The following is a 15058-nucleotide window of genomic DNA, read 5'->3' on the forward strand; positions in this document are numbered from 1 at the left end:
GCCGATTTTACCAAACAGTTAATGTTACTATGCTATGACATCTAAAGGAATAATGCTTAAAATGAGCTTCACTTTGCATAAATATAAAAAATCTTACACTACACCAAAACCTTAACCCAAACTTTGGAAATAATTTAAAACACATATAATTACTAATTTAAAAAACAGTTTTGTGTTAAATATGTTTAAAAATAGCTTGTGTAGCTTTTCAGCACTGGCCTAATACTAGAATACTTTGGTTATTTGGGATAGTAGCACGAATAAAGTTATGTAATAATTCACACTTTATTTTACACATACAGTATATTCATAAAGTTAAAAAAAATGGTTTTAATTTCTTATACAACATTAACTAGATTATGGAAAATTGATTGTGACTTGTAAACAAGGCTGTGAAATATAATAAAATAATAAATTGGCCTTATTTATTGATAGGGCTAACATGTCAGCAACTCAGCATCTATTTATCTTCAAATTTGGGACAATTCTGGCATCCATCTGCAGCTGTGTTGTGCTTGCCTGATCAATTTAAATTCAATACTTACACCACTTTAAACTTTGTTTTTGGTGTCCAGAGATTACTCAGATTTAAAGAAAATAGTTCAGCTGCTAAATAGTCCACTGGTATGCAAGTGGCTATATAGACTATTTATTTCAAGGTAGTTAGTAGTGTAGGAACATGTAGTTTTTAGTTACAAATTCCTAAGTACCCCAAAAAAACAGCTGAAATCCTGTAAAATTAAAAAAATAAAATTAAATATGTTCATTCTGTGCAGAGGTTAGAGGGACTGCAGAGTCAATCAGCTATCCTTAAATTCATTCATTATTTATTATTTTCACTTAGTTCCATCTTCTTTGCCAACATTTCCTTCTGGGTTTGAGTCTTTGAGGATGCAGCTTCAGTCACTTATCCACATGGCACCACCAATATACCAACACTGCCCAGAAAAAATGGGAACATGGGAATTTTTCCAGTGAATAGCATACTGTAATTGACTTAAATGTGCATAACTGATTTTATTCCCACTTTTGTGGGGAGTAACATTGGAATTTTAATCACCTCATCTACTGACATGGTGAAAGACTTAGCAAACAGTTACTCACTGACACATTGAGCACATACTGAATATCATTAGGATTGTTCTGCAGTGACAGTTGGTAACTCTGGTAATTACTCTCCTTTAAGCACTGCACTCGGTCTCTATCAACAAAATATGTGGTTTCTTAGCTGCTAAATGCTCCACTATGTCCAGCAGCAAGTCTCCAGCTTTGTGTTTTTACTCCTTAAAACGTATCACGGGTTCACAACTGCAGAGTTCTTGCAAAGATTTAAACAGCAAATTAAAATGCACCATTTGCATTCTTTAGACACAGCTACTGTTCTCTTCTTAACATTCAGAAATTGCCCTTCCTTCTTCTCCGTCATACTGTGTACAATGCTACAATCGTAGATGCCGATATTAAACAAAGTTGTAAATGCTGAAATATGAGTGAACATATATCTAAATGCTCACTTTCAGAATTTTTTTTTTACTTTTAGTGCTGTATGATATCAGTGACTTGACCGGCTCTCACACCGTCTGTTAAATCTTTTGTCAGTGAGGTAAAAAAAGTCACCAGAAAGCTGACTTAAAGGGAGGAGGAAGGAAGATACAACAGTTTGTTTCAAACAAAGGATGACTCGAGGACTGCACCAAGACCTAAGGTGATGCAAATGTGTCCAAAAGCATGCGTTTCAACAAAAAGTACAAGGTAAAATTAAACGTGTGGTTAAGAAATGCAGGGAAAAGAAACTACAATGGAAAATGGTACATTGTACTTTATTTGCATGTTGTTTTTTGTGTGTTTGTTTTTCATTTTACTGTTTAAATGACAAACAATAGAAAACAGGTTTTACTGATACACCAGATGTAAGACACAGTTCCCTCAATGTCTCGTCTTGTGTGTCGTCCTCGGGGCTCAGTGTAGTAAAGAATTTATCACATACTTAATGACTGCACAGAGACGATTCTGGCGTCTACCTGTCAGGTAAAACTCGTTTGCTGTAGAAATCAGGCAGTCCGTCCTCCAGCATGTTGACTCCTCCATTCTCAGAGCAATGCTGCACACACACACACACACACACACACACACACACACACACACACACACACACACACACACACACACACACACACACACACACACAGTATGACAATGATCAGTCTTGCCATGCCGACAAAGGGGATGAAAGGCTGACAAAAGTTATTATCATTTCTAATGGCTGGCTGATAAACCTGAATCTGCTGCCAACAGAAATCTGTTTGTAAAACAGCTCTTCATCATGCTGCCCTAACTCAGTTTGTACTGATTTAGGGGGGAAAAGCTTTACAAAGTCTCGAAACAAACAAGCTGCTAAGTTAGCGGCTGCCCTGTGGCCCAGGGGAGATGGCTGCGCATGATTACCATTTGAATCACAGAGACACGTGCGACAGCTTCCTATTTTAAAGAGAGCTTATTTTTGGAAGGTGCCGCTGGCAATGAAAACAAGATGAATAACAAAAGTTCACATGCAGCAGCCAAGAGATTTAAAAAAGAAAAAAACACCTCAGAAAAGCCATGTTTGGTTTACTTTCTCTCGTTTGCCTCCCTCTGTGCACTTTTGTGGAAACACATGGACTGAAGTTCATGCTGTAGTATCAGATCAAAATAGGCCAGTTAAACACATACAGTGGTGCTACAGGCGCAATAAAAACTCACTTAAAAGTGAAACTGGTCAGTATACATCCTGTGGAAGCAGCTGCTAGTCTGGAGGGGACACTGATCCCTGCCCACTGAAGCTCATAACATGGTCAAATGTCACTGCAAAGTCACAAACTCACGGATTCAGGAGGTAGGTGTCCTGCTCTGTGTCGCCGTGGCGGGCGTGGCCTGGCGTGGGTCACGTGGCGTAAGGGGGATCCATTGGTGGGGAGAGTGGACAGACACTCCCATGATGCCGAGTGGGTAAGAGGGGCAGAGTGAGGTGGAGCTGAAGGTGTCGGAGAGGAACTGGGCTCCTCGCCTAAACCTATGACAGGAAGGGAAATGGATTGTGACAGAACTTCATTTATGCAATACCACTGATAAAATCCTCTTTGATTGGAATTAAATGTATGATTAGACTAAATTTGCAATCAGCTTGTGAATTTCACATTTTTATTGCTTTTGAAGTGAGAAAAAATGCTTCCTGTTAGAAGACAAATCCCACTAGTGGGGAAAAGGCTCACCCATGGTTGGGTTGGTGTCAGAAAACAATGTTATTTTATAATAATGCTTCATTCTATCTACAGAAATATTACTATACTGATTACAGCCCAAATGAAACAACATTATCTCTTATGTCATTCTGCCATGTTGGACATTCATTACTGTAGACGAAAAACTACTTAATTGACTAAAAAAATGAAAGATCAAGTGACTCTTGCCCTGGTATTGGCTATCTATATAAAACAGTAATGTGCAAAAGTCTCAAGCCATACTTCATGACTCCATATTTTACTGTGAAATGGAAGTTTGTCCACCTTTCTTCTTCAACACAGCCTGAACTCTGTCTCTAAACCTCTTTACATGGTCTTCAGGAACAGTTCTCCAGGCTTCTTCAAGGACAGTCAAAGTCTTTCGTTCTGTTCTCTATCAAGATGATCCCACACTGCTTTAACTCATTCACTGCCAGCCATTTTCAAATCAGGTAACTCCCCACTGCCAGGGTTTTTGAGCATTTTTACTCATTTTTGAAGAGCCACAGAAAACTGTGTGTTATGATCATATAAACGCTGAACCTACCAAAATGAAGAACAGACTCTCTTCTTTCATCCAAAAAAAAAAAAGCTTGTTTCTACCATTTTCCATTCTTTAGTAATCAGCTGTAGAAGAGAGGTGGGTTCCACCAAAAATGCCTGTTTTGACCAAAAAAAGGGAGAAAACGAGCTTTTTGTGAAAAATACATTTCAAGCAGAAAAGTGCCTGTGACACCTCTAACATATAAAATAGTTTTTCACTTCTATAAAACAGAAATAACACTGAGAAAGGTTATGTTTTATCAAAACAATTTATTTACAAATATATGAAAAAATAAAATTCACTGACAAGCTGCCCGAGGTTGTATTCTGGCCCCTCCCATTGAAAAACGTAATTGACGTCTATAGACGTCAATGGCAGTGAATGAGTTAATAATGCTTAGGTCTGAGCTCTGGAGGCCAATCCATGACTAATAATGTTCCATTGTGTGTTTTTCTATCCAGGTATTCTTTTACTGCATTGGAGGATGGATGCATGTCAAGTCCTGTATCAGGTCTCCCAACGTCTCTATTTCTTAAAGACATGATTATTAGATACCTTTCATCTGCTGTAAATTGTTTTTTAGGCCTATCACTTTTGTGTTTTTGTCTTTTCCTTGTCAAGGTTCCTCAGGACACACAGTACACCACGCTGAGATTTGACAACTTGTGGTCTAATAGCTCTTTGAGAATCAACTTGTTGGTGCAAACATATTATTTTTTGCATGTCAATCAATATTTTTTTGTAGATCTAACAAAAAAAGGGGAAACAATTAGGCAGTTCTTTGGGGGACTGTAACACAGTGCCATAGACGCAATTAAAACTGGGTTCTTTGCTAAGTCGTCTGTCATGTGTAGACACAACACTGGTTCATCCCTCGAATGAGGTGTCTTCTTTTGCTTGCATGATTGATAGGTCAGTGATAAGTGGCTTCACAATAAATAAATAAATGAAATTAAATCAATTCTCTGAAAATGCTTAGATACAAGGACTGGACTGAAAATGAGTGAATAAAACATGTCCAAAGAAAAACTCTGAAAGGCCTTCTGAAAGCAGAAGGAGAACTAGTACACAAAAGCTTTTACAACAAATTCTGAAACAAAATATAAAGGAATGAGTGGTGACTTCAGACTTTTGCACAGTATTGTATTTCACGATACTTTAGCACGTGACAGCAATAATTTGCGACTACAGACTGAACACTCACTCAGTCTGGTGGAGACGGGTCGAATTCTTCTAGTTCTGGAGCTCCGCTTCTTAATGGCCATGGTGTCCTTTTGTAAGAGATCATTGTACATACACAAATGCCTTCACTACATTTATAACACAATTACAACGCACAAAAAAGTTAAATGGACAAAGTATCCCATCCTCGCTAAAATAAATGAATGAAATAAAGTAGATCAATGACATACACGTACAGTATTTCACAGAAAATCCAACTGGAGTAAAGCAAAGGCAATGAAAAGATGCAGAAACTGTTTACAAAATCTAAGTGTGAAGCTCAGAACAACAGCATGTTGGAGGGTACAGGAAGTGTGGGATTTGTCTTGATTTTGAGAAGAGTCACAATAAAAATACTCGTGTTGAAGGGGAGAAAAGATCTGAAGTTGAAAAAATGTAATTCTTGTTCAACACGATTTGTTTGTAACCAGCTCTGAGCGTCAGTATGGTGGAACGGATCAGAGTTTCAACAGCAAAACTGCACCAGTAAACAGAAGTGAATCAAGCATTGGGACACTGATGTTTTACCTGCTTTCCAATATTTACTAGAGAAAACTTACATTTTTAAGGCTAATATCTCCATGTGCCGTGTGTATCTGGTCAAATCATGTTATCCCATATGAAAGGCTTCCTTCTTCTTAGTTGGGATTTTTTAAATTTCTCATTCTGTGCCCAAAATGTTATAATATATTTTTAAAATAGCACTTTTTAATGTTTGAACCACCTTTAGTGCTATATATATATATATATATATATATATATATATATATATATCTCAAACAACTTTAGATTCAGTAGAAGTTCTTCAATATCCCTGCAATCTGAGCACGCAGAAGGGCCTGGATCACAGAGGGATTCTGGAACAAAGGATGCTCACTTAAAAAGCCAGGTGATGAGGACACTGTACTGAACACAGGTTTCACAGCAATTTTAGTGAGAAGTTTAGTTTCAAATTAGACAGTGACAAACCGAACAGGCAACAAAGCAACAAACTGCAAGGAGAGCATCCATTTGAAAATTTAATGTGGATACAGTGGGTGAAATAATTATTCGATCCCCTGCTGAACACAAAGAAATTAAAAGTCTCAAATTTTTATGGTAGTTTCATGGAGAGAAACAGAATACCAAAAATCCAGACAAAAACAATTTACACTGCATAAAAGTAATGATTTGCATGTCACTGAGTGAACTTTTATTCCCAAGATCCCACCCAGAATTCTGGCTCCCATAGACTGGCTGCGTGCCCATGCAAAACACAGATTACAATTGATTAAATCAATTACAGCCACTCCTGATCTCGACTTGTTATGTGTATAAAGCACACCTGTCCACAGGAACAGTTTCTTCCATTCCAACCCTTCCATCACCAAGACCAAAGAGCTGTCAATGGACATTAAGGACAAGCTTGTAGACCTGCACAAGTCTGCAGTGAGCAACAAGACCATCAACAAGAAGTTTGATTAGAAGGTGACGACTGTTGGTGTGAATATTTGGAAATGTAAGAAATATAAAATGAACCTCATTCTGGAGCTCAACGTAAGATCTTGTCGAATGTATCGGCCCAAAACTACACAGGAGGAGCTTTTTAATGATATGAAGGCAGTTGGGACCACAGTCACCAGGAACACCAGTGGTAACACACTACGCTGTAATGAGTTGAAATCTTGCAGTGCCCACAAGGCCCCCCTGCTCAAGTAGGCGCATGCACAGGCCCATCTTATGTCTCCAACATTTAGATGTTCACTGGCAGAGAAGACTTGGGGGAAAGTGCTGCAGTCAGATGAAACCAAACTCTTTGAAATCAACTCAACCCGCATAGTCAGAGAAATGCAGGGTATGATCTAAAGAACACCGTCACCACAGTCAAGCACGGTGGCGGAAACATGGTTTGGGGCTGTTTATTCGCTAATGGTATAGGACTTTTCACAGCAGTGACGAACAAATGGACAGGACCATGTGCTGTAAAGTATTGGACAAGAACCTCCCTTCCTCAGACAGAACACCGAAGATGGGTTAGTGACGCATCTTCCAGGATGACAATGAACCAAAGCATACCACCAAGCCAACAAAAGAGTGGTTAAAGAAGAAGCTCATTAAGGTCATGGAGTGGCCTGGCCATTCTCAGATCGCATCCCTTTAGAAAAACTGTTGAGGGAGCTGAAGTGTCGAGTTGCCAGGCAGCAGCCAAGAAACCTACAGGATTTAGAGTTTCTGTTAAGAGTAGTGGGATAAAATCCCTCTGAGATATGTGCAAGCCTGGTGACCAACTACAAGAAGCACCTTAACGCTATGTTTGACAACAAGGGTTTCTACCCAAGTACTAAGCCATGTTTTGCGTTCAAATCATTATTTTTCTCAATGACATTAAAAATTTATTTAGAACTTTTTTGTGTTTTAATGAAACTACAAACTACCATTGAGCAAATGTACAAATTCAGCAGAGGATCTAATAAATATTTCTCCCACTTTTTTTCCGGGAGTCATGAAATTATGAGGGTGAATTAAAAAAAAAAAATCACACCTTACATTTATGCAGACTCCCCCAATTTGAGGGAGTCAGAGATGGATGAGAACCTTTCACCAGATTTGGTTGATTTTTATGTGGTATGAACCCAATTTTTGGGGTTGTGGAAAACAGTAGCACATCTGGAAGAATGAATGCTTTATTAATCTTTTAAAATACAGGTCAAAGGTGGACATCTTTCCATTGTTTGCTTTGGCTCTTCTAAACCATCAAATCAAATGTAACTTTTCTTCCTCTGTCTTTTGTCTCTGAAAACTGGTTTTGTTCTTAACACTTATTTTAGGTGCAGTCAGTTAAGTATTATATCCATGCCTTGAAATTAGACATGCTTCTTTTTAAATGAAGAAGCTCATTCTTGTTAAGTGTGCACATGAGGTCAGCGTGTGTCTCTCACACTTACTATTCCCAGGTTGACACCAAAGTCCTCATCGGGGAATTCCAGAGACTCGACTATTCTGGACTGTCTGACAGTGCGTCTGCCCGTCCCGACATCGTCCCAACGCTTTGCCTGGGACACCTGCCGCAGCTGATGCAACACACACATCAAAGGCACGTATCATTGCATAGACACAAACGCTCACACTCGCGCAGTGATGACATCTGGAAATATATCCTTAAATGCTATCTGGGAGGAGAGGCATGTCTGCCCTTATACCTGAGAAGCTCACAAACAAAGTACTTTACCACCGTTCGTAAAGCCCATGAAGAATATGAATTAAATACAATATCTTGATTATCAAAGCAGAGTAAGGCAAGATAGAGGACAAACCGGCATTGCACCAAAAGAGAGAAAGGAGAATGAGATGTAACAGCAGACGTGGTGAACTGAATGCCAAGCAGAGCAGGGGAGGCCGTGTTATTACTAAGAGTCGATTTTTTTCCCTGCTTTTCCGCTGATTTCATTTTAAACAATTTAATTTTATGGAGAGGAGAGCCCGGAGGGTCTCATCATGTCCTTAACCAGCTTAAATAAAGTTGTTATCTGGCCTCTGAGCTCAATATTCTCTGTAAAGAACAAAGCTCTATACCTATATATCTTCATTGTATATGTTAATGACATGCGAACCAGGGTGTCTTCTTCAGATAACTGCACGCATTAGTATGCTACTGTTCACCTGGAATAACGAAGAAGAATTTATCCAAACTATGCTTGTACAGTTCAGAGTTTTTATTAACATGTCTGAACTAAATGTTTTCAGTTTCAATTTTAACTTCGCTGATATTTCAATATGATCTTGAGAAATTTCCTATCCTGTGCTTGTACACTGGTACGGCTGGAGGTAGGATTATTATTTTATCAACCATGTGTGCGATGTGCAATAAATATACCAGAGTTATAGCAGCACTGAAAGACAACATCCATAACAATATTAATGTTTGAAAGCATCATATGGAATATAATGAATGAATGTCCACAGCGTAGGAGGACTTTCTTAATTCGGTTAGACATCATTATGTATATATGCACATAATGGGTACTTTTCCAGGATGTATTTATTTGTTATTATAAATTTATTTTAAATGGGCTGCTATGGGAACACACGATAGAGAACATTTCACTGTTGTTCACTGGAGGTGCACAGGAGCTTTATAATTGCTTTGCATTGATAAACATATTGCAAAGTGGTGACACAAGTATTGTAGACCCTCTGCTCAATTACTCATAATCTACTGGATGATACTACAAAAGTGCTCTTATGCATAACTTGGTTATAACAAGGGGTTATTCGAGGTACGGTTGCCATCACATCAGCTCAAAGCACTCTGGCCATTTTCCTCTGAACTCTTATCAAACAGGCATTTTTGCCTAGAGAGCTGCTGCTCACTGGGTATTTTCTCTTTTTTGGACTATTCTCCATAAACCCTAGAGATGGTGATGAGGGGGAAAATCCCAGTAGATCCACAGTTTCTAAAACACCAACAAATGGGACAAGTTCAAAGTCCCTCTCTGATTCTGAAGCTTGGTTTGAACTTTAGTGGGTTATCACGACCATATCTAAGTACATAAACGCACTGAACTGCTGCTGACTGGTTGATTAGACATTTGCATTGAGGTGAAGTTAAACAGGTGTAGCTAATAAAGTGTAGAGTGTACACAAGTCATAAAAAATCATTTTGGGGTAACAAATTAGATTCATTTTATCTTTAATTTTTTGATTAAAGAGAAAAAACAAATGGATATTTGGGGATATAATATAAGTGGATGTTATTGCTTAAGGCTTGATGGAGACAAAAAGGCTTAATAGTCGAGCACATGACGTGTCCTGACGGTTATTTTACTTGAATAGAGCCAAGTTGGCAGTTTCGCCCTGTTTTCAATTTTTATGCTAATTCTACAAGATAACCATCTCCTTCCTTCAGTGACATATTTAATAGACTGCATTCCCAACACAGCAAACAATTTTCTTTATGAATATAACTTCAAATAACACAAACCTAAAGTGAAATCTGTAATGTTTTATGCATGTGTGGTAAAAAAAAAAAAAAAAAGAAACTGAGGTGAGCTTTTCCTGTTATTTGCACAGTTCAGACAAACGCGGATCATTTTGGTTGTTTTTTTTTCATATAGTCATATTATAAATTTAACTATATCTTAGAACAAAACAGATTCCAGCTTTACATTCAAATAACATTTTTTTCTAGAATCTACAAGAAAGCATGCAGTAAAGTGATATTACCAGTACCAGGGTTTTATGGGTGGTGTAGAGCTCTTGTAGAATCTGATCAACTATGGAGTTGGTCAGATAGGAGACCACAGACAGCTTCACTTCTCTGGGATAGAGAAAGTAATAACAGTTCAATCAGTATCTCGAAGTTCTTTGCCTCTCTAGGACTTTTTAAACCACTCTCTTTCTTACTCCAGAGCTCTGTTGATGTCCTCTGCCGCCCTCTCCATCAGGGCGTTGCGGATGGCGGAGCGAGGGATAGAAACTTGTTCAGAGATGGACGACAAAGGTGGACTCAGTCTCTCAGCTGCTGAGCAGGACATGGGGCACAACTCACGGCAAAGGGACACCATGGAGTCCACAACCACCTAGAGTAGAAGTGTCCCAAGACATGTATCATATGTCGCCTACAGCTGATGGATTAGCTATAAAAACATATTTATATGCCCAAAACTTGTATTAATAATTCATATAATCCATTTGTCTCTTCAAGATGTTATGTTTATCAGACATTTGGGCAAAAACACACCTCAACTATCTAAACCTGCATTTTTGGCTCTTTTGTTGTTTTTTTAAATTGATCTTAACAAATGCAAATTACAAATGCAGCGTCTAGCATAATAACAAAATTAGGCAGCATAAACAGGGATGTAAATTATGCTCAAGTAAGTTGAAATTCAATACAAAGCATGCCATATTCCTCCTCGGGGTGCGTGCTGCTTTTTATCATTTGCCTATGCTGTGCTACTGAATCCCAATGAGACCAAAATGGAACAAAAAAAATGTCCGAGTGTTCCCTCCCTGAGAATTTCTTTTGAAGTCAGCATACCTGCACTGCACACACATTCACACGGCATTAATGGGCAATTTAAATGCAACTAGTACAGCGCTCCACTACTGTTTAAAATACCAATGCATCAGCGAAGGAATGTTTCAGCGATTACAACCAAGGCCACGGTTCAAACCCACCCCCAGCCTACCTGCAGTTCTTTGTCTGCAGCCTTGGCCAGCTCTCCTGCCAGAGTGTCCAGGCGCTGTTTAACAGGTCCATCCACTGACAACACGTGGGCCAGCTCACACAGAGATGGATAAAGCTGATGAACACACAACACACACACGTTCAGTGAAAGTAGCAATAATACAATGAAAAAACATCCACCTACATTAAAAACTGGTTAAAGGAAAAGCAAATACTAAAGAAAAATAACACATGGAATGAAAAGATTTGCTTTGTCACATTGGCTTTTTAATGTTAATGAACATGATGCAAAACAAAGCATTTGTATTGGGAGTTGGCTTAATCCAGAATGAGTTTTGGTTTACTTGCACATTATTTTGATATAAAAGTCAATTCTGCAGCTCAAATAACGGAAGAAACAGTGGCCTCAATTTTTCTACTGATGATTACAACAAAGAAAAATCTGCAATCTTTACTTCAGTTGGTGATATATTTGTGAACTGTCTTGCCGTGAGCTTTTCACAAACTGTTTTATTTGCCTTAGTTTTGAGATGGTTCAGTCACGTCAGATGAAAAAAGCATCCTCTTGCAACAAGGGTAAAAAAATCTCTGGTTGCCCAGTGACTGAACAGAATTTTCTTGCTACTGAATGCACGTAGTTGTGGTGACCGACTTGTTGCTCAGAGACTGAGCGTGCACCTTGTTCTGTGAGTTACCATCGTTTAATGTCAGTTTCTGTGGACGGTAACAGATTTGCCACAAATGGCAACAGATTTAATTCCCAACTTAACCCTTTGATCACAAATTGATAGCAGACTGACTTTATCTTATTGCTGTTCCAGTCTCAACGCAATGAAGTTGTTTTGAAGATGGCAACTGACTATTTCAAAGGCAGTGAGATGGTACGTTCACTGCACACAGTGGCAATAATTTTGTTTGTGCCGCAGTCTCCATCCACTGTTTTCCTTTTTTCTGTGAGTGAAGCATTATCAGGCAACCCTTCACTTCAACTCCTCACTACAGCATCCAGAGAACAGTCTGTTTATTCAGCCTCATCTGTGGTGCTGGTGCCCACCTCTCAATTTTAAATTGCATGTAGACATTGAGGGTCTTGGGAGGGGCCGAGCTGTCACCAGCTGTTATCTTTCAGAGGGTTGTTGGTGCCATGCCCCTCCCCTATTTAAGTGCACTTTAGATCAGCACGCATCAACACTGCAAGCGGAGTGAGGTATGGGGTCTTTTCACATCCCCATTCTCTGTTTGCTGTCAATGGGCCAGGAGGAGGAGCTGGCCGCCTGGTCAGGCTCTGGACTGGTGGGCTTCCCTGCTGCTGCAGGTCAATGCGGTCTGCTTGTCTCCACCGCAGAGTAAAGGGAACCACCTCCTGGGTCTGGGTGTGTTGGTGCCTGGACCTGGGAGTATAGAGGGTGTATGGGGAGTGTGAGAGTGTGTACAGCGTTCATTTCTGTGTCTCCATGTTGGGCGAGTGCGGAGTATTTGTATATGTGTGCATGAGGGTGGGAATGGATGCTTGTGTCTGTGTGTGTCTGTTTGTCTTATGTCTGTGTGTCAGGTCAGGTCTCAGACTCCACCTCTCCCAGAGCATCTCAGGCCAACCCAGTTGTGGCGGCCTATTTTCCCCCATCACATTCCCTGCTGGTGGCTGGTGTCCCCACCCGCCGATGTGTTGGTGGTTCTCTGTGACTGGGGCTGGGTGCTCGGGTGTGTACTGGCTCACTCAGGGCAGCTGCCGGGGGGCCTGGCTTCTCAGGCCACTGCTGGGGGCGGGGGACTCTCTGGTTTTTGGGCCCTTGGACTTGGTCTGCTCTGGCACAGCTGGCTGCTGGTGGAGCCTTGTCACTGCAGCCCCCTGTGGTTTCTACACTATGGCTGCTGAGTGACCGCCATCTGAGGCCCTCCTCACCTCTTTTCTAGATGGGTGCCGTCATTGTCCCTGCGGTGGTCCTCCTGGGGCTCTCGTGCTCTGGGGGGGAGCCTCTAGATGTCTGGGGCCCAGGTCTCCTCCACGCCTGCTTCATGTCTTTGGGCGCAGGGCTGTGGCTTCCACACCCACTATTAATTCTGTTCAATTCAATTTTATTTATACAGCGCCAAATCACAACATCAGTCGCCTGAAGGTGCTTTATATTGTAAGGCAGATCCTATAATGACTGCTTTGAGTGCTCAGATAGAGTAGAAAAGCTCTATATAAGAATCAGTTCATTTACCATAATAATTATTATAATATAATAATAATTCTTAGATACTTAAATGGATAAACCTTATGAACGCAAGCGTCTTCTCACACACAAGTGTCCAAACAGGTACTCACAAATGCACGCTGTTGTTTTCGTTTTCCTGTTTTTTTTTCAGCAGATGATCAAGCAGATTCTCAGGGTTTCTTCTCTCTCTCCATCTCTCTCTGTCCCTCTTCTTCTTCTTTTCTCTCCCTCACCTTCTGCTAACTTTCTCCACAACTTCTCTTTCTTTCTTTTTTCTATCCCCTGGTCTACACCGTTCTGATTGTAATGACTTAAGATCAAAAAAATCCTAAAGTATAACTATGAAGTAAACCAGTATAACAAAAGCCATAAAGGTCCACTTTGGAAAATCAATATGTTGGGCATGTTGTTTAGCCTTCAGACAAAAACTCTGATTCCTACACTGCCGGACAGGACAGACAAAAAAACCCCCAAAAGAACTCACTGTGTCTCTTTGCCTCTCTGTAACAAAATCAGGAAATAAACAATAACCAAAACAAAATAATTAAAAATATTGGTTTAAAAAAACAACAACATGAATGATGCATCATCTTTCTAGATGCACGATTTGTGACTCGACAACCATCTTTATCAGCCGTTTGATTAGTCTGAAGCATAAATGACTTTTTAGTTCACGTCACTAGGACATAAAAGCTGCACTTATAAACTTGTCAGTCACATCTGACAGAAAAATAAAACGGGTCTGCTTGCTTTAACCCTCCTGTTATGCTGCAGGTCAGATTGACCCAGAACAGAAGAGATGTCACATGTCATCTGCATCACTACAGAAAACAAAAAAAAAATCTAAATTATAAAAGAAAATTGTAAAATAATCAATGCCAGTGTTTCTGACACTTTTGGATGAGTAAATTTGCCCCGGGCCAAATTAACCCAGGAGCATAATTGGTGTTCCTGGAAACCAACATAGCAGGAAGGTTAAGACATAATAAGGTTTTAGAGAAGGATCTCAATATACCTTTCTTTGAGTGCCATCTCTTTCTTCTTATGCCTGCATTCATGCAACCTCTGAGCAGCTCTGGGTGTAGAATTTTAAGTGCATCCCTAACAAACACTATGAAATACAGCTCCATATAAATTGTAAAACTGTTGACAAGTGTTGTGTATAAATAAGCATGAAGAATGTACATTATGCTTGACAGTGTCCAGAACCATTTATTAAATGTTTGCGTACTGCTTTAGAGTAAAAAGCAGGGAGAACGTGCTTATTTACATCTTCTTCCTTCCTGTTAAATTGTATTTGGAATGCAACAATCCATTTATCACTTACAATCCTGTTCACGCCTTTTCTTTAGAAGAAAATAGAAAGCACTGCTCCCCCCGCGTGTCTCCAGTGTATGTGTTGGTGTAGGTGTTGAAGAGTGCAGGTCTACAACTGGTGATCGGTGAAGGATATTTGTGTATTTGAAGAAGTGAGCAGCACGAAACAAACTGTGCTGCAAAGCTGTGTTTTTCATCTTGTTTTTGCTCTGTTTGCAGGGCACATACATTAAGCTCAATGCAGAACATGCTATGTTTATTTGCTGCTGCAGCAGGATATGTGTATTGAAAATCAGGTTATTAATACTTGATTGGCGTTCAGCACAAACAGACTTCTCATTTGGATTCT

At 39.7% G+C, this 15058-nt stretch overlaps 1 protein-coding gene across 3 annotated transcripts in view; it reads right to left on the reverse strand.

Moving 5' to 3' along the window:
* carmil3 (capping protein regulator and myosin 1 linker 3) overlaps nucleotides 1-15058 on the reverse strand; it is a 111350-nt gene that overhangs the window by 9244 nt on the left and 87048 nt on the right. For 2 of the 3 annotated variants that reach the window (XM_080861728.1, XM_080861727.1), the window contains exons 26-32: nucleotides 11193-11306; nucleotides 10405-10580; nucleotides 10225-10318; nucleotides 7947-8072; nucleotides 5006-5072; nucleotides 2862-3049; nucleotides 2022-2101 (exon numbers count right to left, since the gene is read on the reverse strand). In XM_080861728.1, coding sequence (XP_080717854.1) covers nucleotides 2022-2101; nucleotides 2862-3049; nucleotides 5006-5072; nucleotides 7947-8072; nucleotides 10225-10318; nucleotides 10405-10580; nucleotides 11193-11306 — 845 coding nt within the window. The remainder of the gene's footprint in view (nucleotides 1-2021; nucleotides 2102-2861; nucleotides 3050-5005; nucleotides 5073-7946; nucleotides 8073-10224; nucleotides 10319-10404; nucleotides 10581-11192; nucleotides 11307-15058) is intronic. The other variant, XM_080861729.1, reaches the window with a different exon arrangement.

Source organism: Rhamphochromis sp. 'chilingali', assembly GCF_963969265.1.
Source record: "Rhamphochromis sp. 'chilingali' genome assembly, chromosome: 16".
In the NCBI taxonomy this organism is placed as follows: Eukaryota; Metazoa; Chordata; class Actinopteri; order Cichliformes; family Cichlidae; genus Rhamphochromis; species Rhamphochromis sp. 'chilingali'.